This window comes from Perca fluviatilis, chromosome 6, assembly GCF_010015445.1.
Source record: "Perca fluviatilis chromosome 6, GENO_Pfluv_1.0, whole genome shotgun sequence".
Taxonomy (NCBI): Eukaryota; Metazoa; Chordata; class Actinopteri; order Perciformes; family Percidae; genus Perca; species Perca fluviatilis.
This window is the reverse complement of record NC_053117.1, coordinates 43,068,999-43,096,263: the sequence shown is the minus strand read 5'-3', so window position 1 is coordinate 43,096,263 and position 27,265 is coordinate 43,068,999. Positions and strand designations below refer to the sequence as shown.

The 27,265-nt window shown below is 40.7% G+C and overlaps 1 protein-coding gene across 1 annotated transcript in view; it reads left to right on the top strand.

Annotated features, from left to right (window-relative positions):
- Nucleotides 1-20,034, top strand: part of card9 (caspase recruitment domain family, member 9) — a 22,936-nt gene extending 2,902 nt beyond the window's left edge. The window contains exons 2-16 of the mRNA XM_039804068.1: nt 74-143; nt 330-467; nt 930-959; nt 1,080-1,088; nt 2,434-2,633; nt 2,792-2,861; nt 7,410-7,454; nt 7,897-7,961; nt 8,240-8,467; nt 11,959-12,084; nt 17,686-17,874; nt 18,366-18,555; nt 19,265-19,380; nt 19,757-19,815; nt 19,903-20,034. Coding sequence (XP_039660002.1) covers nt 74-143; nt 330-467; nt 930-959; nt 1,080-1,088; nt 2,434-2,633; nt 2,792-2,861; nt 7,410-7,454; nt 7,897-7,961; nt 8,240-8,467; nt 11,959-12,084; nt 17,686-17,874; nt 18,366-18,555; nt 19,265-19,380; nt 19,757-19,815; nt 19,903-19,999 — 1,632 coding nt within the window. The 3' untranslated portion in view covers nt 20,000-20,034. The remainder of the gene's footprint in view (nt 1-73; nt 144-329; nt 468-929; nt 960-1,079; nt 1,089-2,433; nt 2,634-2,791; nt 2,862-7,409; nt 7,455-7,896; nt 7,962-8,239; nt 8,468-11,958; nt 12,085-17,685; nt 17,875-18,365; nt 18,556-19,264; nt 19,381-19,756; nt 19,816-19,902) is intronic.
- The last annotated feature ends 7,231 nt before the right edge of the window (nt 20,035-27,265 follow it).

Sequence of the window (27,265 nt, the reverse complement as noted above, 5' to 3'; positions counted from 1 at the left end):
CTGTGTCTCTGTGTCTTTGTGTGTGTGTCTGTGTGTGTGTGTGTGTCTGTGTGTGTGTGTGTGTGTGTGTCAGGTGATCAGTGCTGAGGATGAGGAGCAGCTCTTCAACGACCCCGGCCTCGTCATCAGGAGGAGGAAAGTCGGTAAGAAGCAGATCTGTTTGAATGAATGAAGGAAGGAACAGCCAATCACAGGGCGGTATCTGCAGATCTGTTTGAATGAATGAAAGGAACAGCCAATCACAGGGCGGTATCTGCAGATCTGTTTGAATGAATGAAAGGTAACAGCCAATCACACGGCAGTATCTCAGTGATGTCACGTCCCTACAGGAGCCCTGCTGGACATCCTGCAGAGGACCGGGGTCAAAGGTTACACAGCGTTCCTGGAGAGTCTGGAGCTGGACTATCCTCAGCTGTACAGCCGCATCACAGGGAAGGAACCCAACAAGACCTTCAGCATCCTCATAGGTCAGGCTGTCTGCCTGCCTGTCTGTCTCTCTGTCTGTCTGCCTGTCTCTCTGTCTGCCTGTCTCTCTGTCTGTCTGTCTGTCTGCCTGTCTCTCTGTCTGTCTGTCTGCCTGTCTCTCTGTCTCTCTGCCTGCCTGTCTGTCTGCCTGTCTGCCTGCCTGCCTGCCTGCCTGCCTGCATGCCTGTCTGTCTGTCTGCCTGTCTGTGTGTCTGTCTGCCTGCCTGTCTGTCTGTCTGTCTGTATGTCTGTCTGTGTGTCTGTCTGCCTGCCTGCCTGTCTGTCTGTCTGTCTGTCTGTCTCTCTGACTGCCTGTCTCTCTGTCTGTCTCTCTCTCTGTCTCTCTGTCTGTCTCTCTGACTGCCTGTCTGTCTCTGTCTGACTCTCTGTCTGTCTCTTTGTCTGTCTCTCTGACTGCCTGTCTGTCTGTCTCTCTGCCTGCCTGTTTGTCTCTCTGTGTTTAGATACAGCAGGTGAATCTGGTCTGACTGCCTGTCTGTCTCTCTGTGTGTAGATACAGCAGGTGAATCTGGTCTGACTGCCTGTCTGTCTCTCTGTGTGTAGATACAGCAGGTGAATCTGGTCTGACTGCCTGTCTGTCTCTCTGTGTGTAGATACAGCAGGTGAATCTGGTCTGACTGCCTGTCTGTCTCTCTGTGTGTAGATACAGCAGGTGAATCTTGTACTGGCCTTTTTACCTGGTCTGACCCAGTTCTTGATATAGGATGGCGCCTGCAGAGCTGCAGGGGAGGCGCCGCCAGCGGCTGCTCGTCGCCAAAGAAGGTTACTGTGTCTGTCTGCCTGCTGTCTGTCTGCTGTTGTACTGCTGCCTGTCTGTCTGTCTGTCTGTCTGTCTGTCTGCCTGTCTGCCTGTCTGCCTGCCTGTCTGTCTGTCTGTCTGTCTGTCTGCCTGCCTGCCTGCCTGTCTGTCTGTCTGTCTGCCTGTCTGTCTGTCTGTCTGTCTGCCTGCCTGTCTGTCTGCCTGTCTGTCTGTCTGTCTGTCTGCCTGTCTGCCTGTCTGTCTGTCTGCCTGCCTGTCTGTCTGCCTGTCTGCCTGTCTGTCTGTCTGTCTGTCTGCCTGTCTGTCTGTGTTTGGGTTAAGGTGTGTTCAGTATTGGGATCGTATTCCGTTACAGAATAAATGAAAATGTAGCGTAGGGCTGGGCAGGTTAACTCGTTATTATCGCTAAATAACGACGACAATTATTTGATCGCGCACTAACGCAGTTTTTATGATTTCTTTTATTCTGTAAAAGTCTGTCCTGACAGGGACGGGAAAAGAAAAGAACTGGCGGATAAACACGCTGAGCACCCTTCTCCAAATAAAAAGCACCAGAAGGAAACTCTTACAGGATAAAACATAAAAGGATGATGTGAAACATTCCATAAGAAATGATTGTTACAGCTGACTGTATTCACATTAATGTTCTGTCATTAGGAATGACACTGATAACACGAATTAAACTATGCCACCAAATATCATTTTACCCACACAAAAAAAACCAACATTCCTTCTTGGTAATGTAACAACAAAGGCTAGCAGCAAAAACCGTTCCAAAATATCAAAGCTGTACATAACATAGGGTGCAAAACATTTGCAGTAGGCGGAAGGTGAAAAAAAGACAAGAATTGGTTTTACAAGAATAAGGAGGTTGTCAATTGCCGGTGAACCTAAAGACCAATATGGTTTGACCCCCCTACTCTAAATGTCAACTAATGCTGGTTGTATGGCAGCAGGAGAGCCTGCTCAAAGTGCTTATCTGTCATTGTGTTACGATGTGGAGTGAAGTCCTCCCTGGCTAAAAAGCAGGAGCTCTTGATGGCAGAGTAGGATAGAACTTTAAGAAGAGGGCTCTGATCATTGGATACATCTTCAATGAGGCCAGTGACTTGTCTGGATCCTGGAGATACCCCTGCTCCTCTTCCTCCGCTGATGAATTTGTCATCTGTGCTGTCTCAAACGTGAAGAAGATGTCATCATCTTCTGGATCTCCTCAGACTGTGCCGGTATCCTCAGAAGGCTCTGTGTGAAGAAGACCAGTCTCTGGACCTTTGCTGTTTCCATGGCTCCCCTCTCTTCATCAGCAAGCCACCACAGTCGTAAACTTTGGGATGGTGGAAGCCGCGATCCTTGCCTCATGGGAGGCCAACAGCTGCCCAGATCGAGTGTCAGTGGCTTTTAGAACAGCACGTGGGTCAACTTTTCAGCTAACTTGGCTTTTAGACTGAGAATGGTGAGTATGTACCCAAAGTGCCAGCTCTTTCCTCCCTGGAGCAGGTTGATGGAGTGGGCAAGAGGTTTCAGAATGGCTGTGTACTCTTTTAGGAACACTGTCTCTTGAGGAAGCAGTTTGGCCACTTTGAGCTGGTCACAGATTCCATCGAGCTGACTCTCAGTGAGACTCATCAACTTCTCGATTGCGTGATACTCTGAGCTCCACCTAGTCACTGAAGGTACCAAACATCTCATTTGGGCAATTTCCTCAATTGCATCAGCAGCACCTGATGAGCAATGAGCCTTATTCCAGATTGCAGCACATTAGGACATTACACTTCTGTGTAATCTTCGAGAAACGCCCTGTGAGGCAACTATGTCAAGATCAGTCGTGGCAAGTTTAGCTCCTCTTCCTCTTGCTCCTCCTGAAGAACTGCAGAGACATCAGCAAACTGCACATCATCTGTGCTATCCATCCCATCATCCATTTCACACCCTCCATATTCATTGGAGGCCTTAAGGGGGGATGCTATATTATGTAAAAAATATATATCAAAAATTAAAATAACATACCTTAATATGAATGCAACATTTGAATAGCAAAGATAAATTGGCCTAATTGTGAAAAATATATACATTTACACATTGAAGATAAGCTTACTACAGGTAAGTTAGCCACTATGGTAGCTGTACAGTTAAGCTCAAGGAGTCACTGTGCCTTCCAGATGTATGTTTAACATTAAAACTTTGCCTCGGATCTGGAGTTCTGCATGAATCTGACTCACTTTGGCAGCAATGACATCATAGGTGTGGCGGCCCCTTATCCTTTCACATGCCAACGCAGCAGACTTTCGATCTGATGTCTCCGGCTCAATCCAGTGACACGTGATTCCCATGAAACTCCTATGATGAGCCGTCCATATATATCTGCTGTTGTGCACACGGTTTGAACTTCCTGAAGAGTTTCAGGAAGTTCCTCCTTCATATTTTGAAATCCCCTTTCAATGCGCTGCATCAATGTTTTTCTGCACATGGGTGTCCTACCCCCACTAATTCCTGCAATCATCTCACGGAATCAGGCATTCTGCACTAATGAAAATAGATAGATAGATAGATAGATAGATAGATAGATAGATAGATAGATAGATAGACAGATAGATAGATACATACATACATACATACATAGATAGATAGATACAGACATACATACATACATAGATAGATAGATAGATAGATAGATAGATAGATAGATAGATAGATAGATAGATAGATAGATAACAGACAGACAACAGATAGATACATACATAAATAGATAGATAGATAGATAGATAGATAGATAGATAGATAGATAGATAGATAGATAGATAGATAGATAGATAGATAGATAGATAGATAGACAGACAGACAGACAGACAGATAGATACATACATAGATAGATAGATAGATAGATAGATAGATAGATAGATAGATAGATAGATAGATAGATAGATAGATAGATAGATAGATAGATAGACAGACAGACAGATAGATAGATAGACTAGATAGATAGATAGATAGATAGATAGATAGATAGATAGATAGACAGACAGACAGATAGATAGATAGATAGATAGATAGATAGATAGATAGACAGATAGATAGATAGATAGATAGATAGATAGATAGATAGATAGACAGATAGACAGATAGATAGATAGATAGATAGATAGATAGACAGACAGATAGATAGATAGACAGATAGACAGATAGATAGATAGATAGACAGATAGATAGATAGATAGATAGATAGATAGCACTTTATTGTCCGTATACACGGAAATTTGTCTTGCAATACAAGCTCCAACAATTACAACACAACAACCTAAAATCAAAGAGTTAAAAACATAGAGGCATCAATAAAACATAAATATATAATTAATTAATATTAGGGGGGCCCTGCTCTGCAAGAGTGGTTTTAAATAGCCCTAAATATATAGATAAAAGTGAAAGTGGGGGGGGGGACTATCACTTATTTGCTATCCTGTGTTGATTCAGCAGAGATATTGACAGAGGAACAAATGAGTGTTTATATATTTGTTCTTTCTGTAGTCTGGGACCCTATAGCGCCCCCCGGAGGGCAGGAGTTGGTACTCCCCATGCAACACATGGAGAGTCCAGGGAGATTTTGTCAGCCAGTCTGATGGTGTACGTGGTTTTCAGGACTGCACATCTGAAATTCTGAACTGAAGAACCGAGGAGTTTACTTCCCTTTGGGTGATGGCTGAGGTGCTGAGTCTGCTTGTTTGAGAGGAGGTGTGGTGGGCGTGGCACTCGGTTCACCACCATCATCTGATGCCATTTCTGCTCTTTGCAAGACACTGGAATGCGTCCTCTAAAATAAAGAAAGACAGAAAGAGCACAAATTAATAACACTGAAATTGTTTTAGCACTATCCTGAACCCATTTGCATGGAAGGAATTTAAACATATAAGAGCTTCCACAGTACCTTTAATAACAAGTACCCGAACAAGCTGATTGTTGTATTTGTAGTCCCAAACTGCATACTACAAAACTCTAACCGCAGTCTAAGCTACCACGAGCTAATTTTAGCTAACGTTAGCTAGCATGTCAAACGGCGCTAGTCTTTCAACAGCTCTGGGGCAGGTAAATCAGCACAGAGGAAAATGTAAAGTTGCAGTTAGCTACCTGATACAACTATAAAATAGCAAGGTGACCAGTTAAACTACAGCAGACGACTACCTTGGCTAATTAAAATAACTTACTCTAATAATTACCTAAAATAATAGGAGTAATTTGGACGCTGTAAGGAGGTTGGTTGCTGGCAAGCAGAGGCTGCACTGCACAGTTATATTTCGTTCTCCCTTCTCTTTCTTTAATGTGAAATGCTGTTTGAATTTCCGAGATAGAAACCATTCCTCTCCTGGCTCTGTTGTGCTGGTTCCGACTCCATTGTGACTGATCACGCAAACCGCAAATTTTTTTGTTTTCATATCGGGGCTTTTGGGAAATGCATAATTTATTCAGAGAGGGAATAAACTCGTGAAAACAGAGAAGTATCGTCATGTAATCCATTGGTTTCAACAATGTAACTGTATTCTAAATACCAACTATTTAAATTGTAACTGTAACGGAATACAGTTACTCATAACTTATATTCTGAATACGTAACACCGTTACATGTATTCCGTTACTCCCCAACACTTTGTGTTTAAGTGTTGTGTTATGTTTAAGTGTTGTGTTTGTGTTAAAGTGTTGTGTTTGTGTTAAAGTGTTGTGTTATGTTAAAGTGTTGTGTTTGTGTTAAAGCGTTGTGTTTGTGTTAAAGTGTTGTGTTATGTTTAAGTGTTGTGTTTGTGTTAAAGGGTTGTGTTGTGTTAAAGGGTTGTGTTTGTGTTAAAGGGTTGTGTTTGTGTTAAAGCGTTGTGTTTGTGTTAAAGGGTTGTGTTTGTGTTAAAGGGTTGTGTTTGTGTTAAAGGGTTGTGTTGTGTTAAAGTGTTGTGTTGTGTTAAAGTGTTGTGTTTGTGTTAAAGTGTTGTGTTTGTGTTAAAGGGTTGTGTTGTGTTAAAAGTGTTGTGTTTTGTGTTAAAAGCGTTGTGTTTGTGTAAAGTTGATGTTGTGTTTGTGTTAAAGGGTTGTGTTTGTGTTAAAGTGTTGTGTTTGTGTTAAAGTGTTGTGTTTGTGTTAAAGTGTTGTGTTTGTGTTAAAGTGTTGTGTTTGTGTTAAAGTGTTGTGTTTGTGTTAAAGTGTTGTGTTTATGTTTGTGTTAAAGTGTTGTGTTTGTGTTAAAGTGTTGTGTTGTGTTAAAGGGTTGTGTTTGTGTTAAATTGTTGTGTTTGTGTTAAAGCGTTGTGTTTGTGTTAGTGTTGTGTTGTGTTGTGTTAAAGGGTTGTGTTTATGTTAAAGGGTTGTGTTTATGTTAAAGGGTTGTGTTTGTGTTAAAGGGTGTTGTGTTAAAGAGTGTTATTTATGTTTGTATTAGTGATATGATTGTGTTGTGTGTTATTTATGTTGTTGTGTTTATGTATTATTGATTATTATTAATTGTGTGTGTTATTATTGTGTTGATATTATTGGTTTGTGTGATGATGATGTATTAATGGTTATTATGATTGTGTTGTTGTTGTATTTGTTATTATTGTTGATGATGATGTATAATTATTGTTATTGATGATGATGTGTGTGATGTGGTTGTGATGTGTATTGTATTGTTGTTGTGTTTTGGGGTGAAATGTGTTGGATTATTGATGATATTATTATTATTGGTGTATTAGATGATATGTGTTATTATTATATATTATAAGTTATGGTTATTGTTATGATGATGTGTTATTATTATTGTGTATTATTATTATTATTGTGTGATTATTGATTATTATTATTGTGTTTTTATTGGTATTATTATTATTGTTATTATTGTTATTATTATTGTGTTGATTATTATTATTGTTGGTTTTATTGTTATTATTATTATTATTATTATTGTTATTGTGTTATTATTATTATTGTTATTGTATTATTGTTATTATTATTGTTGTGTGTTTATTATTATTATTATTGTTATTATTATTGTTGTGTGTATTATTATTATTATTTATTATTATTATTATTATTGTTGTGTGTGTGTTATTATTATTGTTATTGTTGTAGGAGTGTGAACGCAGCTAGGCGCGGCTGAACTGCTGATGGCTTGGAGGGGGCGTGGCGAGGTGAAAAACTACTACCCTGATAGTGGACAACATAGAGGCCCCCTGCTATCACAGAGACATGCAGATAGAGTGAGCTCCACAGACAACAGACAGGCAGACAGGCAGACAGGCAGACAGGCAGACAGGCAGACAGACAGACAGACACGGCAGGCAGCAGACAGACAGACAGACGCAGACGGCAGACGGCAGGCGGCAGCAGGCAGGCGCAGGCAACAGGCAAAAGCAGCAGACGACACACAGACAGCCCAGACAGCAGACAGACAGTACACAGTAGTGATGTATATTGATCAGTATGACACACTGTGTATGTATGTAATATGTGATAGGTACTATATATGAATTTTCTGTAAACTGCAGATTTCTTTGTAGAAATATTTGGAGCTCTAGAAATATCCATTCAGGGTTATGTTTCTGTTGGTACTGTATTGACAAAAATCTTTGTGTGTGTGTGTGTGTGTGTGTGTGTGTGTGTGTGTGTGTGTGTGTGTGTGTGTGTGTGTGTGTGTGTGCAGGTGGAGCGTCTGAAACACACCGTGAGACTGCTGAAACAACGTACCCTGAGGCCACTGCAGGAGGTACACACACACACCTACACACACACACACACACACACACACACACAGACACACACACACACACACACAGACTAACACACATACACACACACAACTAAGACACAACAGACACATACCACAACACAACACAACACTACACACACACACACAGAAGAACACACATACACACACACACACTGTTAGTTTTGTTGCTTTATCTTTTGTTTTGTTTTCATTTGTCTTCTACAAAGTAACATTAATAAGTTACCATTTTAAAATGATAAAATATGTATTTTCAGAGCAGGAGTCTGGTTCTGCCCAGAGAGAACTTCTCCCACCTCAACAGACTGGAGGAGAAGAAAGAGGAGACGCAGGAGGAGAAGAAAGAGACGCAGGAAGAGAAAAAGGAGGATAGGAAGGAGGAGACGCAGCAGAAAGAGAGTCCAGCTCCTGTTCAGATGAACCTCCTGACGTCAGTGTTTAAACTGAGGAGAGACCTGCACCGAGCCGAGGAGCAGAGAGACAGGGTCAATATATTATATTATATTATTATATCATTATACAGACAGACAGGTTATTATGTTATATTATTATATTATTATACAGACAGACAGGTTATTATGTTATATTATTATATTATTATACAGACAGACAGGTTATTATGTTATATTATTATATTATTATACAGACAGACAGGTTATTATGTTATATTATTATATTATTATACAGACAGACAGGTTATTATATTATATTATTATATTATTATACAGACAGACAGGTTATTATGTTATATTATTATATCATTATACAGACAGACAGGTTATTATGTTATATTATTATATTATTATACAGACAGACAGGTTATTATGTTATATTATTATATTATTATACAGACAGACAGGTTATTATGTTATATTATTATATTATTATACAGACAGACAGGTTATTATGTTATATTATTATATTATTATACAGACAGACAGGTTATTATGTTATATTATTATATTATTATACAGACAGACAGGTTATTATATTATATTATTATATTATTATACAGACAGACAGGTTATTATATTATATTATTATATCATATACAGACAGACAGGTTATTATGTTATATTACTATATTATTATACAGACAGACAGGTTATTATGTTATATTACTATATTATTATACAGACAGACAGGTTATTATGTTATATTATTATATTATTATACAGACAGACAGGTTATTATGTTATATTATTATATTATTATACAGACAGACAGGTTATTATATTATATTATTATAATACAGACAGACAGGTTATTATGTTATATTATTATATTATTATACAGACAGACAGGTTATTATGTTATATTATTATATTATTATACAGACAGACAGGTTATTATGTTATATTATTATATTATTATACAGACAGACAGGTTATTATGTTATATTATTATATTATTATACAGACAGACAGGTTATTATGTTATATTATTATATTATTATACAGACAGACAGGTTATTATATTATATTATTATACAGACAGACAGGTTATTATGTTATATTATTATATTATTATACAGACAGACAGGTTATTATATTATATTATTATACAGACAGACAGGTTATTATATTATATTATTATACAGAGAGACAGGTTATTATATTATATTATTATATTATTATACAGACAGACAGGTTATTATGTTATATTATTATATTATTATACAGACAGACAGGTTATTATGTTATATTATTATATTATTATACAGACAGACAGGTTATTATGTTATATTATTATATTATTATACAGACAGACAGGTTATTATATTATATTATTATATTATTATACAGACAGACAGGTTATTATGTTATATTATTATATTATTATACAGACAGACAGGTTATTATTTATTATATTATTATACAGACAGACAGATTTATTATATTATATTATTATATTATTATACAGAGAGACAGGTTATTATATTATATTATTATATATTATTATACAGACAGACAGGTTATTATGTTATATTATTATATTATTATACTGATTTGCACGTATTGAAGATTAAAGCAACACCAAATATTCTTTTGTACCTTAAAGTGGTTTCAGGGGTTCATCAACTCGTAACAGGGTGAACGTTCCTCTACCGGCTATAACTGCACTATACAAGTTAGCCAGATCAGCCAGTGGATCTGTAGTTCCAGTGAGACATAAGAAACTACAATGGACAATTCAGCTTCCAACCTGTAGGGGGACCGAAGAGGAAAAGTTCTTTGGTGTTGCTTTAAATATTAAGTTTATTTAAACTGCCAAACATGTTCTAGTAGAAACACAGAATACAAGTAAGAAAAATATAATCACAATTATTTTGGTCAATATTAAAATCTCGATAATTTAACACGATTACTTGTTGACTTTTCGAAAGATGTTGCAATTATTAAACTTAAAAATACAGTGGGAAAAGTTAAATAAGTAAAAAACGGCTAGAACTGTGAAATTTGCCTTAATACTTTTCCTATTTAAACTGTAGTTTTTTCATTCAGAACACAAGTGAAAATGAGAATTTACTTGCAAAACTTACTGAGCAAAATAATCGTTTTTCTTGATTATTCGGTTTTTGTGATCATTGGGAGCTGAAATCATAATCACGATTACATTTCAATTAATTGCACAGCCCTACAAGTTAGTGTGACCCTGAATGTGTCACGGTTAACACGATAACACAGCAGAACTACAGGAAGTTTGTTTCCAGATGTTGTCGGGTATAAACAGTCTCTGCTGGGTGCGTATTAGGGGACCACTAAGGTCTATATAAAGAGACTTCAGATACAGTATTAGGGGACCACTAAGGTCTATATAAAAGAGACTTCAGATACAGTATTAGGGGACCACTAAGGCCTATATAAAGAGACTTCAGATACAGTATTAGGGGACCACTAAGGTCTATATAAAAGAGACTTCAGATACAGTATTAGGGGACCACTAAGGTCTATATAAAAGAGACTTCAGATACAGTATTAGGGGACCACTAAGGTCTATATAAAAGAGACTTCAGATACAGTATTAGGGGACCACTAAGGCCTATATAAAGAGACTTCAGATACAGTTTAGGGGACCACTAAGGTCTATATAAAAGAGACTTCAGATACAGTATTAGGGGACCACTAAGGTCTATATAAAAGAGACTTCAGATACAGTATTAGGGGACAACTAAGGTCTATATAAAAGAGACTTCAGATACAGTATTAGGGGACCACTAAGGTCTATATAAAAGAGACTTCAGATACAGTAGGGGACCACTAAGGTCTATATAAAAGAGACTTCAGATACAGTATTAGGGGACCACTAAGGCCTATATAAAAGAGACTTCAGATACAGTATTAGGGGACCACTAAGGCGCCTATATAAAAAGAGACTTCAGATACAGTATTAGGGGACCACTAAGGTCTATATAAAGAGACTTCAGATACAGTATTAGGGGACCACTAAGGTCTATATAAAAGAGACTTCAGATACAGTATTAGGGGACCACTAAGGCCTATATAAAAGAGACTTCAGATACAGTATTAGGGGACCACTAAGGTCTATATAAAAGAGACTTCAGATACAGTATTAGGGGACCACTAAGGTCTATATAAAAGAGACTTCAGATACAGTATTAGGGGACCACTAAGGCCTATATAAAAGAGACTTCAGATACAGTATTAGGGGACCACTAAGGTCTATATAAATTCAATTTATTATTATTATTATATAAAGAGACTTCAGATACAGTATTAGGGGACCACTAAGGTCTATATAAAAGAGACTTCAGATACAGTATTAGGGACCACTAAGGTCTATATAAAAGAGACTTCAGATACAGTATTATATACTATATAAAAGCATCCAAAGAGAACAGTCTGTGCTGGGTGCATTTGTTTCCAGATGTTGTCAGGTGTAAAGAGTCTGTGGGTGCGCTTGTTTCCAGATGTTGCCGGGTGTAAACAGTCTCTCCTGGGTGCGTTTGTTTCAGAGCGTGGAGGAGAAGGAGGAGTTGCAGCTGCTGTGTGCTCAGCTGAAGGGAGACGCCCGGATGTACCGCCAACGAAACAAACAAACCCTCCGACAGCTGGAGGAGGTGATCCGAGAGAGAGACAAGGTGAGAAGATGCATTTTTGGATAATGGGGTTCTCAGGACGATAGTTGTACCTTAAACTTTCAGGTCCATCTTCTGTTCTCAGACACATTTCAGAGGCTCATGTAAATCATATTGTAATATTCCAGACTGATCTCATGAGGTGGCATATGTATGACACGCTAATTCGTATGCCATTATTAGCGTGTTATCAAGACGCATACTCGCTTCTTAGCGTGTTTATCAACGCCGTTTGGCCTCCATTGACTTACATTACCTTGTGATTGTGTGTGAATGATGCCGTAGTGAGTAGTATGAAAGGGCGAAAATCTGCGTAGGGAGGTTGGTCGGGGGGGAGGATGGGTCAATCAACACAGCCTATCAGAAAGGAACAACGCACATTAATCAACATGACATCTCTCCATTAGTGCATGTAGAGGTACTGAGCATGGGTGTGTGTAATTCAGGCCTGTGTGTAATGTATGTAAGAACAACAGAGTGACAACATAGTAATTTCCCCTTGCGAGATTAATAAAGTATACATTATTATTATTTTTATTATTATTATTTTTTTTTATTATTATTATTATTATTATTATTATTATTTTTATTATTATTTTTATTATTATTATGAGTACAAGGTCCAACATGTAAATGTGCCAGATTTAGCTTTACAGGCTAATTTTCATCTGCAGTCCCTAGACTTTCACCCATGAGACTGGGGATCGTGTCACGTTTCCTAAACTCAACCGCGGCTTTTTTGCGATTACACGCCAAGTATCTGTACGCATTTTGAACTATCCACGTGTATGTCTACGTCCGCCGTAGACGTACACGTGGATAGCTCAAAATGCGTACAGATAACACGCCACTTGGCTTTGGGGAAGTGGGCGTGTATGTTTATGTGAAGTCATTAAACCACGTTGAATATTGAGTATTTAAGGGCAATTGCTACTTAAAGCGTAGCTTCAGTTTCCTCCAGTGTGACCCTGTCTTCTCATGTTTTTGTGCCTGATGTGAACAACAACCTTTGACATTGGTCCAGTAACAGGTCAATAAATCAAACCCTCCGGTTTCCTCGGGTCAAATTTGACTACTCACTATATCAAAAATTTGTGTTTCTTTCAACAAGTTATCCCAAAAAAATAACGTGGATGGTTCCGTACAACGTTCTTTAGTGTAAAATAAATGATCAGTTCCATTCTTTCAATTAATTTGGGTATTTTATTAGATTTTATAGCATTTGAATACAAATTGATAGAAGGTTGAAAAAACTGACAAAAATGCTTCAAACACGTTGGAAAAAACAAGAAAAAATTTAAAAAATCGACAGAGACATCAGAAAAAGCTTCAAAAACTTGATTAAAAAAAAGAAAAAACGTCAAAAAAATTAATAAAAATTAAATCGACAAAGACATCGGAAAAAGTGACAAAACACTTTGGGAAAAAAGCTTCAAAATGTCAAAAAAGCCACAAAAGTGTCGAAAAACCGACCAAAAAACAGTTTTGATTTTGACCTAGAATGAGTAAAAGCTGCGTTGTCAACGGGACAACAACACGAGGGTTAAAGGGAGACGCCACTGTGTGTTGAAATAGGTCTTATCACGGTCTCCTCTAGCTGTAGATAGGTGAAATAGGTCTTATCACGGTCTCCTCTAGCTGTAGATAGGTGAAATAGGTCTTATCACGGTCTCCTCTAGCTGTAGATAGGTGAAATAGGTCTTATCACGGTCTCCCCTAGCTGTAGATAGGTGAAATAGGGCTTATCACGGTCTCCTCTAGCTGTAGATAGGTGAAATAGTTCTTATCACGGTCTCCCCTGGCTGTAGATAGGTGAAATAGGTCTTATCACGGTCTCCTCTAGCTGTAGATAGGTGAAATAGGTCTTATCACGGTCTCCTCTAGCTGTAGATAGGTGAAATAGTTCTTATTCCGGTCTCCTCTAGCTGTAGATAGGTGAAATAGTTCTTATTCCGGTCTCCTCTAGCTGTAGATAGGTGAAATAGGTCTTATCACGGTCTCCTCTAGCTGTAGATAGGTGAAATAGGTCTTATCACGGTCTCCTCTAGCTGTAGATAGGTGAAATAGGGCTTATCACGGTCTCCTCTAGCTGTAGATAGGTGAAATAGGTCTTATCACGGTCTCCTCTAGCTGTAGATAGGTGAAATAGGGCTTATCACGGTCTCCTCTGTGAAATGAAATCTTCCGGTCTCTAGCTGATGGGATGCTTATCACGGTCCTGCTGTGAGGAATAGGCTTTGGCTCTAGCTGTAGATAGGATGGGCCGCTCCTCTAGCTGTAGATAGGTGAAATAGGGTCTTATCACGGTCTCCTCTAGCTGTAGATAGGTGAAATGGGCTTAGTCAGGGTTCTCACGTCCTCTAGCTGTAGATAGGTGAAATAGGGCATCACGGTCTCCTCTAGCTGTAGATAGGTGAAATAGGTCTTATCCGGTCTCCTCTAGCTGTAGATAGGTGAAATAGGTCTTATCACGGTCTCCCCTAGCTGTAGATAGGTGAAATAGGTCTTATCACGGTCTCCTCTAGCTGTAGATAGGTAAAATAGGTCTTATCACGGTCTCCCTAGCTGTAGATAGGTGAAATAGGTCTTATCAAGCGGTCTCCTCTAGCTGTAGATAGGTGAAATAGGTCTTATCACGGTCTCCCCAGGCTGTAGATAGGTGAAATAGGTCTTATCACGGTCTCCTCTAGCTGTAGATAGGTGAAATAGCTTATCACGGTCTCCCCTGGCTGTAGATAGGTGAAATAGGGCTTATCACGGTCTCCTCTAGCTGTAGATAGGTGAAATAGGGCTTATCACGGTCTCCTCTAGCTGTAGATAGGTGAAATAGTTCTTATCACGGTCTCCCTCTAGCTGTAGATAGGTGAAATAGTTCTTATCACGGTCTCCTCTAGCTGTAGATAGGTGAAATAGGTCTTATCACGGTCTCCCTAGCTGTAGATAGGTGAAATAGGGCTTATCACGGTCTCCTCTAGCTGTAGATAGGTGAAATAGGTCTTATCACGGTCTACCCTAGCTGTAGATAGGTGAAATAGGGCTTATCACGGTCTCCTCTAGCTGTAGATAGGTGAAATAGGTCTTATCACGGTCTCCTCTAGCTGTAGATAGGTGAAATAGGTCTTATCACGGTCTACCCTAGCTGTAGATAGGTGAAATAGGGCTTATCACGGTCTCCTCTAGCTGTAGATAGGTGAAATAGGTCTTATCATGGTCTCCCCTAGCTGTAGATAGGTGAAATAGGTCTTATCACGGTCTCCTCTAGCTGTAGATAGGTGAAATAGGGCTTATCACGTTTCCCTAGCTGTAGATAGGTGAAATAGGCTTATCAAGGTCTCCTCTAGCTGTAGATAGGTGAAATAGGTCTTATCACGGTCTCCCTAGCTGTAGATAGGTGAAATAGGTCTTATCACGGTCTCCTCTAGCTGTAGATAGGTGAAATAGGTCTTATCATGGTCTACCCGGCTGTAGATAGGTGAAATAGGTCTTATCACGGTCTCCTCTAGCTGTAGATAGGTGAAATAGGGCTTATCACGGTCTCCTCTAGCTGTAGATAGGTGAAATAGGGCTTATCACGGTCTCCCCTAGCTGTAGATAGGTGAAATAGGTCTTATCACGGTCTCCTCTAGCTGTAGATAGGTGAAATAGGTCTTATCACGGTCTCCTCTAGCTGTAGATAGGTGAAATAGGGCTTATCACGGTCTCCTCTAGCTGTAGATAGGTGAAATAGGGCTTATCACGGTCTCCTCTAGCTGTAGATAGGTGAAATAGGGCTTATCACGGTCTCCTCTAGCTGTAGATAGGTGAAATAGGTCTTATCATGGTCTCCTCTAGCTGTAGATAGGTGAATGTATTATTTTTTTTCTTCCCTGTCTCTAGCTGTAGATAGGTGAAATAGGTCTTATCATGGTCTCCTCTAGCTGTAGATAGGTGAAATAGGTCTTATCACGGTCTCCTCTAGCTGTAGATAGGTGAAATAGGTCTTATCATGGTCTCCTCTAGCTGTAGATAGGTGAAATAGGTCTTATCACGGTCTCCCTAGCTGTAGATAGGTGAAATAGGTCTTATCACGGTCTCCTCTAGCTGTAGATAGGTGAAATAGGTCTTATCACGGTCTCCTCTAGCTGTAGATAGGTGAAATAGGTCTTATCACGGTCTCCTCTAGCTGTAGATAGGTGAAATAGGTCTTATCACGGTCTCCTCTAGCTGTAGATAGGTGAAATAGGTCTTATCACGGTCTCCTCTAGCTGTAGATAGGTGAAATAGGTCTTATCACGGTCTCCTCTAGCTGTAGATAGGTGAAATAGGTCTTATCACGGTCTCCTCTAGCTGTAGATAGGTGAAATAGGTCTTATCATGGTCTCCTCTAGCTGTAGATAGGTGAAATAGGTCTTATCACGGTCTCCTCTAGCTGTAGATAGGTGAAATAGGTCTTATCACGGTCTCCTCTAGCTGTAGATAGGTGAAATAGGTCTTATCATGGTCTCCTCTAGCTGTAGATAGGTGAAATAGGTCTTATCATGGTCTCCTCTAGCTGTAGATAGGTGAAATGGGGTCTTATCAGCGGTCTCCTCTAGCTGTAGATAGGTGAAATAGGTCTTATCATGGTCTCCTCTAGCTGTAGATAGGTGAAATAGGTCTTATCATGGTCTCCCTAGCTGTAGATAGGTGAAATAGGTCTTATCCGGTCTCCTCTAGCTGTAGATAGGTGAAATAGGTCTTATCATGGTCTCCTCTAGCTGTAGATAGGTGAAATAGGTCTTATCACGGTCTCCTCTAGCTGTAGATAGGTGAAATAGGTCTTATCACGGTCTCCTCTAGCTGTAGATAGGTGAAATAGGTCTTATCACGGTCTCCTCTAGCTGTAGATAGGTGAAATAGGTCTTATCATGGTCTCCTCTAGCTGTAGATAGGTGAAATAGGTCTTATCATGGTCTCCTCTAGCTGTAGATAGGTGAAATAGGTCTTATCACGGTCTCCTCTAGCTGTAGATAGGTGAAATAGGTCTTATCACGGTCTCCTCTAGCTGTAGATAGGTGAAATAGGTCTTATCACGGTCTCCTCTAGCTGTAGATAGGTGAAATAGGTCTTATCACGGTCTCCTCTAGCTGTAGATAGGTGAAATAGGTCTTATCACGGTCTCCCCTAGCTGTAGATTGGTGAAATAGGTCTTATCACGGTCTCCTCTAGCTGTAGATAGGTGAAATAGGTCTTATCACGGTCTATTTCACCTATCTACAACTAGAGGAGACCGTGATTAGACCTATTTCAACAAACGGTGGTGTATCCCTTTAAGAATATATAAAAAGAGACAGAAGGTGGCCGGTTAGCTCAGTTGGTAGAACGGGTGCACATGTGCACGACGCAGAAGGTCCAGGGTTAGAGTCCGACCTGAGACTGTTTCCTGCATGTCCCCCCCCCCACCCCTTTCATATCTCAGCTTTCCTGTCCAATTAAAAGAAAGAAAGGAAGACACAAACAAGCAGACAGCCCTGAAATCCCCGCCACCAAACCCACCGGGCTGCAGACTAAAACACAAACAAAGTAGTAGTTGTAAAGGTGTTGCTGATGATGTCATGAAGGTAAAGCGTGTGATTGGCTGTCCAGGCTCTGGCGTCGCGGACGGAGCAGCAGGAGGAGGCGCGGCTGCTCCTGCAGGAGAAGGACCAGTACCGGGAGACGGTCCGACAGCTGACAGAGCGATCTGATAGGCTGGAGCTGCTGCTGCTCAGCTCGCAGGGGGAGGAGCTACAGCTGAGGACACGCCTCCGCAGACTCTCCTGCAACACACACCACGTGGGTTTCTGTGTGTCTTTATGTGTGTTCTGTGTCTTTTGTGTGTGTCTGTGTTGTGTGCTTCTGTCTGTTGTGTCTTTTATGTGTGTATCTGTGTGTCTTTCTGTGTGTGTATGTGTGTTGCTGTGTATTTTGTGTGTTTTATTGTGTTTTGTGTTGTTGTTTGTGTTGTGTATCTGTGTGTTGTTTTCTGTGTGTGTGTATGTGTTTTTGTGTGTACCTGCGTGTTTTCTGTGTGTTTTGTGTGTGTGTGTGTGTGTGTATCTATCTGTGTGTGTGTGTCTGTGTCTTTCTGTGTGTATCTGTGTGTGTTTCTGTGTATTTTTGTGTGTACCTGCGTGTGTTTCTGTGTGTGTGTGTCTTTTTGTTGTGTGTGTGTGTCTTTCTGTGTGTTTCTGTGTGTGTCTGTTTTGATAGGATGATAGTTAATGATGATATGATGATAATGTAATGATGATGATGTAATGATGAAGGGTCTCTCCCTCTCTCAGTGTGAGAGGAGCAGTGAGGAAGAGGAGGAGCCAGCAGAGAGTGCTGCTAAAGGTGAGAGTCAGAGAGATGAGTTACACACTCAGCACATTCACACTGATGCTGATCAATGGGCTTCTTCAGGAAGGAAATGGGACATATCAGGTGACCTGTATCAGCTGACCTGTGTACCATGTGACCTGTGTACCATGTGACCTGTGTACCATGTGACCTGTGTATCATGTGACCTGTGTACCATGTGACCTGTGTACCATGTGACCTGTGTATCATGTGACCTGTGTACCATGTGACCTGTGTACCATGTGACCTGTGTATCATGTGACCTGTGTACCATGTGACCTGTGTATCATGTGACCTGTGTACCATGTGACCTGATTACACCATGTGACCTGTGTATCATGTGACCTGTGTACCATGTGACCTGTGTATCATGTGACCATGTGTTATGCGACCTGTGTACCATGTGACCTGTGACCGTAGCTGACCTGTGTATCACTGTGACCTGTATCATGTGACCTGTGTATCGCGTATGACCTGTGTACCATGTGACCTGTGTACCATGTGACCTGTGTTCATGTGACCTGTGTATCATGTGACCTGTGTATCATGTGACCTGTGTACCATGTGACCTGTGTATCATGTGACCTGTGTACCATGTGACCTGTATCATGTGACCTGTGTACCATGTGACCTGTGTACCATGTGACCTGTGTACCATGTGACCTGTGTATCATGTGACCTGTGTATCATGTGACCTGTGTACCATGTGACCTGTGTATCATGTGACCTGTGTATCATGTGACCTGTGTACCATGTGACCTGTGTACCATGTGACCTGTGTTCCATGTGACCTGTGTATCAATGTGACAACTAAAAAAAAAAAGGGCAGCAGCGTGAGGAGGGTTCAGCGGAGAGCGATCGGGGGATAACGAGGAGGTGGCAGCGCTGCAGGACCAGGACTCTCCTGGAGGAGGCCCCACAAAGTCTGAACACAGGCCCAGCACTGATGCATCATGGGTAAGTTACCTGTTAGTTTATCTCTCAGGGGCTTCTCTCGTCACATAAGTCCTGATCTCTGGGCTTCTTCTCACAAATGTGTCTGTCTGTCTCTCTAACTGTCTGTCTGTTGCTCTGCCTGTCTGCCTGTCTGTCCACCTGTCTGTCTCTCTAACTGTCTGTCTGTGTCTCTGCCTGTCTGTCTGTTTGTTTGTCTGTCTCTCTGTCTGTCTATCTCTCTAACTGTCTGTCTGTGTCTCTGCCTGTCTGTCTGTTTGTCTGTCTGTCTCTCTCTCTAACTGTCCACCTGTCTGTCTGTGTGTCTGTCTGTCTCTCTATCTGTCTGTCCACCTGTCTGTCTCTCTAACTGTCTGTCTGTCCACCTGTCTGTCTGCAGGATGAGAAGACAGGCAGCTGTCTGCCCTTCAGGAGTCGACCTAACTTCTTCTACCGCAGGTCTTTACGAGTCTTTACTTCCCTAAAAATATTTCGGCAGTTTTTCAGGACCTCCGTCTGACCTTGTTCTTGTTCCCATGACAACAGGAAGCGCGCCCTCAGATCAAAGTTTACCTGCAGGGACTTCAACTCCAGTAACCATGACGACAGCAGTGGCAGTGACATCACCGACGACTCTGACTGAATACGCGCTGCCTTCAAAATAAGAGTCTCAAAGTCAGTTTCTGACTGAAGATTCTTATTTTGAAATATGTTTTTACAGTTGTTTCAGTTTGGGTTCCTCCAGTCAGCTGTGTGTTTGATAAACGGTTTCTGATTGGTTCTGAAACATCAAGCTTGTGTTTCTGATTGGTTCTGAACATCCAGCTTGTGTTTCCACCGAGAAAATAAAAACATACTCACAACATGAGAGTGTGAAACTTATTATTTCATCATCTCTTTGATTTACTCTCATAGGTTTTATCCTTTTAATTTTTTAACCAGAAGTATTTTCATATATCTGCATGCCTGTCTCTCTACCTGTCTGTCTGGCCGCTGCAAAGGACTCAGCCTACATGGGGTGCATGCTCTTACTGGGTGAGGTCCTTTAAGCGGTGTCTCTGTCAGGGATTTCCTTAAAGGTTTGATGTGTGTGTGTGTGTGTGTGTGTGTGTGTGTGTGTGTGTGTGTGTGTGTGTGTGTGTGTGTGTGTGTGTGTGTGTGTGTGTGTGTGTGTGTGTGTGTGTGTTCGTGTGTGTGTCTGGTAATCATCATGTTGTGGGGACAAAAGTCGGTTTACACATCATGGGGTCACGTCATGGGGATGTCTTGCGGTGTGGGGACAAAAAACTAGGTCCCCATAAGGGAAACCATTTAAAATAAATGCTGAAGTCATTCTGAATGAGCCTGTGTGATTTTTAGCATTGCCCATAAAACAAGTTTTTCAATCAGTGGATGTGTGTGAGGTGTGTGTGTGTGTGTGTGTGTGTGTGTGTGTGTGTGTGTGTGTGTGTGCACTAGCGCCCCCGTACTTTCAGAGTGGTATTGCACTCATTGCTTCACACACATATTCCAAATTTGGTTAGTTACCGCCCACTTCCTGGTCCTCCCGCATGATTTCAGCAGCAAAAAATAATTATCAGTGTTAAAGCTCAAAATTCCATGAATTCCTGATCAATATTTGCAATGATGGTATATTTAAGTGAATGTATAAAGTACTAAACTTAAATTGAGGCCAAGGTCAAACATGACATGTTCTCAGGTGGATAGTGGCGGCAAGCACCTGTTAAAGACAACGTGAGTATTCACGACAATAAATAATTGTATACACGTTATATTGCTGTGCTGTAGACCAGCTATTAGCATATGTTAGAAGATATCAATCTAAGGCTATGTTCAGATTGCAGGAAATCTGATATTTTAACCAGAGTTCCTGCTCTGTTATTTGTTATTGATCAGATTGGTTTGTGCATTCATGTTCATTAGTTCAGATTTCATTCTACAGTCTCTTTATGACAGGTTTTGGTATTTGTGTTGTCTTAATCAGCTAAGGGTCTTTTTTCTTAGTTAATTATCAGTGTTTTCTGGACACTGACGATGTCCACACACTACACCTTTTGTCAGTGTCTGAGTAGAAACTGTGTGTGAAGCATTGGACAGAACTGGTCCCCACAAGAAACTGTAGGCTAGCATTGTGGGCAGTGGTGGCCGAGAGGTTAAAGAAGTGAGCTTTGGACTCAATCCCCAGACCGGCAGGATTAAATCTGGGTGGGGGAAGTGAAAGAGCAGTGCTTGTCCCTCCCTCATTACCACCACTGAAGTGCCCTTGAGCAAGGCCCTTAACCCCAACAGCTCCAGTGGAGCTGTATGATAAAACAGGTTAAAAAAAAGCCTGTTGTGTGATAACAGACAGGGCACAGCACCCATGGGAGCACTACCATTATCCCGAGTCCCGTGGCCCTCCAGCTGCTGCTTCACCCTTCACCGCTCTCTCTCTCTTCGTCCGTAACGTTGTACTCTGGCTCAAAGGAAAACAGGCGGCCATCCAATTATGACGACCTCATCCACATCGTTGAAACCATTTAAATATTGAAGCATGGCACTGACAAACTTTTATTAACAGGAGCCTATGATTGCTGTAGCCTACTCTGAAACATCAGACATCCTGAATGCCTTTTTCTCGACTTGTGTTCCACTTTCCACACCGCTGTCTTCAGACAAAAAGTCACGTCCTGAGCAGGGTTCAAAATGACTTAGGACTCTTGGGGGGTCCCCTAAAATGTAATTATAAAACATACTGAAGACTACCTTGCTACACTATATACTGCAGGCAAAATTATATTGACATATTTTGAAGGTAGGATAATGGTCTTGGGATGTTTTTCATGGTTTGGGCTAGTCCCAGTATTGTAGTGGTGTCTGGAGAAGTGGATTGGCTATAATCTAACAGGTAGCCCTCTAATTCTGGAGCAACAAAGTTACAGCACCTTATATAAATCCCTGACATGATAAAGTGGATAACAGGTCATTCTTTCCTTGAGCAAGGAAGTTAACTAAGTTACCTAAATCCACCAGGTGTACTCATTATGGCAGCACCATGCACCTTCAAAGGGTTTGATCAAATACAAATGGCATTTCTCATCCCTTATGTTAATGGGTTTGTAAAACAACTAGCCGCTGGATTGAATAATAATGATGTCTATAAAGACTGTACCTACATTAGATGGTTTACTTTGTTTTAAAGTAGTCAATCTATAACCTGAACTAAAATCTTTAGGGACACGTTAAAAAAAAAAAAAAAAAAAAAAAAAAAAAGTAAGATATTCTAACATGACTGAAAGCCATTAAAATGACAATAATCCAATAGTAACCACATTATTCAAAATCACTGAGTGGACAATTAGGTTGTTATGCTAGCTTTGAATAACTAGTCTAACTGCTATATGTCTGCTGTTAGCTGGCAGATTATTTGGCTTCATACCTATGCTTCATACACATACAGCTAGCAAGAAACGTTGACAAACGCACTCTTCTAATCATTACGTTACACTGGGTATCTAAGTTAGTTAATGCAACTTTTGATATAGGAACACCAACTCCAAATATTTTACTATAATAAGCAATTACTATGGAGATATAAACATAATCTAAGCACTTACAGGATTTTCATTAGGGATTTCACTCTTTGTGAGGCTTCGTTTTTGCCGCGTTCAACAGTAACATACGTGTCTGCGCCATAGACTGTACTGTATGCGCCGGAGGACCACAACAACAATCTGTGATGCTATTAGCTGCCCTGATTGCTGCCCAATCGCGCTAGGAAATAAATAAATTATTGTTATAAATATAAAACGTCACTAAAGACCTTTATATATATATATTTCAGTTGCAGTTTTGCAACTGAAATATGAAGAATCAAGAATCAACATCGGGATCGTGTGAATCAGAATTTAATCGATTCAAGATATCAGCAGCGATTCCTAGCCCTGATTGTGACAGCCAGAGCTCCAGCTGAGGCTCATGGGTACTGTAGTTCTAATAAAGAGGATGGTCTGTCAGATGTGTGGGATCAAAGTGTGGTCACTGTGACAGCTTCAGGACATTTCCTGTGTGTTGTTTCTGTGTGTTTCTATGGATCGTCACATCTGTGGAACTGATTGTTCTGTGTCTTTACACAGGTTGGGTATGGGTTGTATATTTTCCCTAAATGGTGTCTGAACCAATACTTTAATTTCTGCAACATTAAAAAACACAGTTTATTGATGGTCAGATTTAAATTATAAAAAAAAAATCAAAACAAGAACTTATTTTATCAGTGAGTTGCTGTTAAATAACAAAAAGAAGAACCAAAAGATTGCAGAAGCAGAGCAAAGTAGTGAATCTCTAAAAAGTCTGTTGATAGTAAAGGTTGCTGATTCCTGACAGAATTAATAGTTTGATCACCAATCAAAATAATGTTTAGTCGAGCTGTAGTTGAGTTTCATGTGTAAGACTATCTGATGGTGTTCACATGGCAACGAGCCTGTGCAAGCGTTAATCTGATGGAAAATGTCAGAAACCACAGTCCTACAATCTGTCATCTGTGAGCAGCTTCTTATCAGAGCATCAGTTTCACAGAGATTCAGTTCGAAGAAGTTCCCTTCAGTCCACAGAGTGGAAACATCTTTAATGGAGCCATCAGAGACACACAACAGCCTCACACACAATCTCACTCTTTTTCCTACTAATTTAGTTCTGTCAAACTTCATCCTGAGAGGCCGTGTGCTGGATGGGAGGAATGTCTGACCAAGATGGCCGCCAGTTTAAAACAACACCCAGGTCAGCATCAGTGAGAGCAAGCTGCCAGCAATCCAGCAGGTGACAGGAGTTTAACGAGACAGAGACAGATATGTAGTGCTTTTATTTAGTTGTTTCATGTTCACACACAGTTAAGAAAAATGATGTATCGGTGGTGACGTGGACTAAATGAGATGTATTCCAGTAAAGCTCCGCCTCTTCCTGTATGCAGATCCAACCTGAGGACAGCACATGTGACCCACGGGAGTCCCAAAAAATTGTCCCCCTCTACTGAAGACACACTGCCTTCAAAATAAGAGTCTCAAAAACAGTTTGTACTGTTTTTAAAGTTGTTTCAGTTTGAGTTCCTCCAGTCAGCTGTGTGTTTGATAAACGGTTTCTGATTCAATTCAATTCAATTTTATTTATAGTATCAAATCATAACAAGAGTTATCTCGAGACACTTTACAGATAGAATAGGTCTAGACCACACTCTATAATTTACAAAGCCCCAACAATTCCAACAATTACAGTAATTCCCTCAAGAGCAAGCAGTGCGACAGTGGCGAGGACAAACTCCCTCTTGGGAAGAAACCTCGGACAGACCCAGGCTCTTGGTAGGTGGTGTCTGACGAGCCGGTTGGGGATGTGATGAACAGTGGCAATAGTAGTCACATTAATAATGGAACAGTGACTTCAAATGGTAGTCATAGTAGTTCATGTCATATCAGGGCACTGCAGGGCGTTACAGGATGTGGCGTGGCCCAGCAGAGCATGGATGGACGTAACAGGAAGCAGCAGGGTTCAGCAGGAAGCAGCAGGGTTCAGCAGGAAGCTGCAGGGTTCAGCAGGAAGCAGCAGGGTTCAGCAGGAAGCTGCAGGGTTCAGCAGGAAGCAGCAGGGTTCAGCAGGAAGCTGCAGGGTTCAGCAGGAAGCTGCAGGGTTCAGCAGGAAGCTGCAGGGTTCAGCAGGACACAGCATGACATTGCAGGGCATCGCTGAGCTCAGCAGGGAGTGCAGCAGGACCACGGCGACAGCTGCAACCAGGATCTTGGTGCCAACGTTCTCCAAGGAAATACGCTGGGGGAAAAAAACATAAGGACTCCGGGGAGTAAACTCCCCAGAAGCTAGGATTAGTAACAAGCATTTCTGGGACGGGATGCACACAAATGGTAATAGAAAGGGAGAGGAGAGAGCAGCTCAGTGTGTCAAAGAAAGCAAGGAAGTCTAAGAGAGACAGGTCATAAGGAGAGGTAGCCTGTTCGGGCTTTGAACTCTCCCCTGCCGGATCGGGCTTTGCTGGCCTGCCTCCCTCTACTTTTGTTATATGTTATTAATCTAACAATTATGAAGATAAGCAGGTGGGCCAGTTAGGTGGACACTGCAACTCCTCACTCCCTAACTATAAGCTTTATCAAATAGGAGAGTTTTAAGTTCATTCTTGAATGAGGTGACAGTTTCTGCCCCCCGAACCCAGATTGGGAATTGGTTCCATAGGAGAGGAGCCTGATAACTGAAGGCTCTGGCTCCCATTCTACTTTTAGAGACTCTAGGTACCACCAGTAACTCTGCATTCTGGGAGCGCAGTGCTCTAGTGGGACAATAAGGTATTAGGAGCTCTTCTAGATATGATGGTGCTGGACCATTTAGAGCTTTGTAGGTCAGGAGAAGGACTTTAAACTCAATCCTGGATTCAACAGGAAGCCAGTGCAGAGAAGCTAATACAGGAGAAATATGATCTCTTTTCGTAGTTCTTGTGAGAACACGCGCTGCAGCATTCTTGATCAGCTGGAGAGTCTTAAGGGACTTATTTGAGCAACCTGACAGTAGGGAATTACAATATTCCAGCCTGGAAGTAACAAATGCATGGACTAGTTTTTCAGCATTGTTTTGAGACAGGATATTCCTAATTTTGGCAATGTTACGAAGATGGAAAAAGGCTGTTCTTGAGGTTTGTTTTAGATGGGCGTTAAAGGATATATCCTGATCAAAAATAACCCCTAGATTTCTGACAGTAGTGCTGGAGGCCAGGACAACACCATCCAGAGTAGCTATGTCGTTAGATAATGAAGTTCGGAGGTGTTTAGGGCCCAGCAAAACTTCAGTTTTGTTAGAGTTTAACATCAGAAAATTATAGGTCATCCATGATTTTATATCTTTAATGCACGCTTGAAGTTTAGCTAGATGACTGGTTTCATCTGGCTTGATTGACAAGTATAATTGGGTGTCATCCGCATAACAGTGAAAGTTAATTGAGTGTTTCCTAATAATATTACCAAGAGGAAGCATATATAAGGAGAATAGAATTGGTCCAAGCACTGAGCCTTGTGGAACGCCATGGCTAACTTTAGCGTACTTGGAGGATTTATCATTAACATTAACAAATTGAGATCGATCAGAGAAATAGAACTTAAACCAGCTTAAAGCAATTCCTTTAATGCCAACTAAGTGTTCCAATCCCTGTAACAGGATGGTATGGTCAATAGTGTCAAATGCAGCACTAAGATCTAGTAGAACAAGAATGGAGACAAGTCCTTTGTCTGCAGCAGTTAGAAGGTCATTAGTAATTTTCACCAGTGCCGTCTCTGTGCTATGATTCTTTCTAAATCCTGATTGAAAGTCATCAAATAAACTGTTGCTATGTAGAAAATCACATAACTGATTAGCAACCACCTTCTCAAGGATCTTGGATAGAAAGGGAAGGTTAGATATAGGTCTATAGTTGGCTAAGACCTCAGGATCGAGGGTGGGTTTTTTCAGAAGAGGTTTTATCACAGCTACTTTAAATGACTGCGGTACATAACCTGTTAATAGAGACATATTGATCATATCTAGTAATGAAGTGGTAACCACGGGTAACGCTTCTTTGAGTAGTCTCGTTGGGATGGAGTCTAAGAGACAGGTAGATGGCTTAGCTGAGGATATCTTTAACATTAATTGTTGAAGGTCTATAGGTTAAAGCAGTCTAAGTATATGTCGGGACTAGTTGTTCTTTCTAGCGGTCCTGCATTTAAAGGTGAACTGTTAGAAGTTGAGGGCAAAAGGTGATGAATTTTATCTCTAATTGTTATAATTTTATCATTAAAGAAGCTCATGAAGTCATCACTACTCAGAGCTAGAGGAATAGATGGCTCAGTAGAGCTGTGACTCTCTGTCAGCCTGGCTACAGTGCTGAAAAGGAACCTTGGGTTGTTCT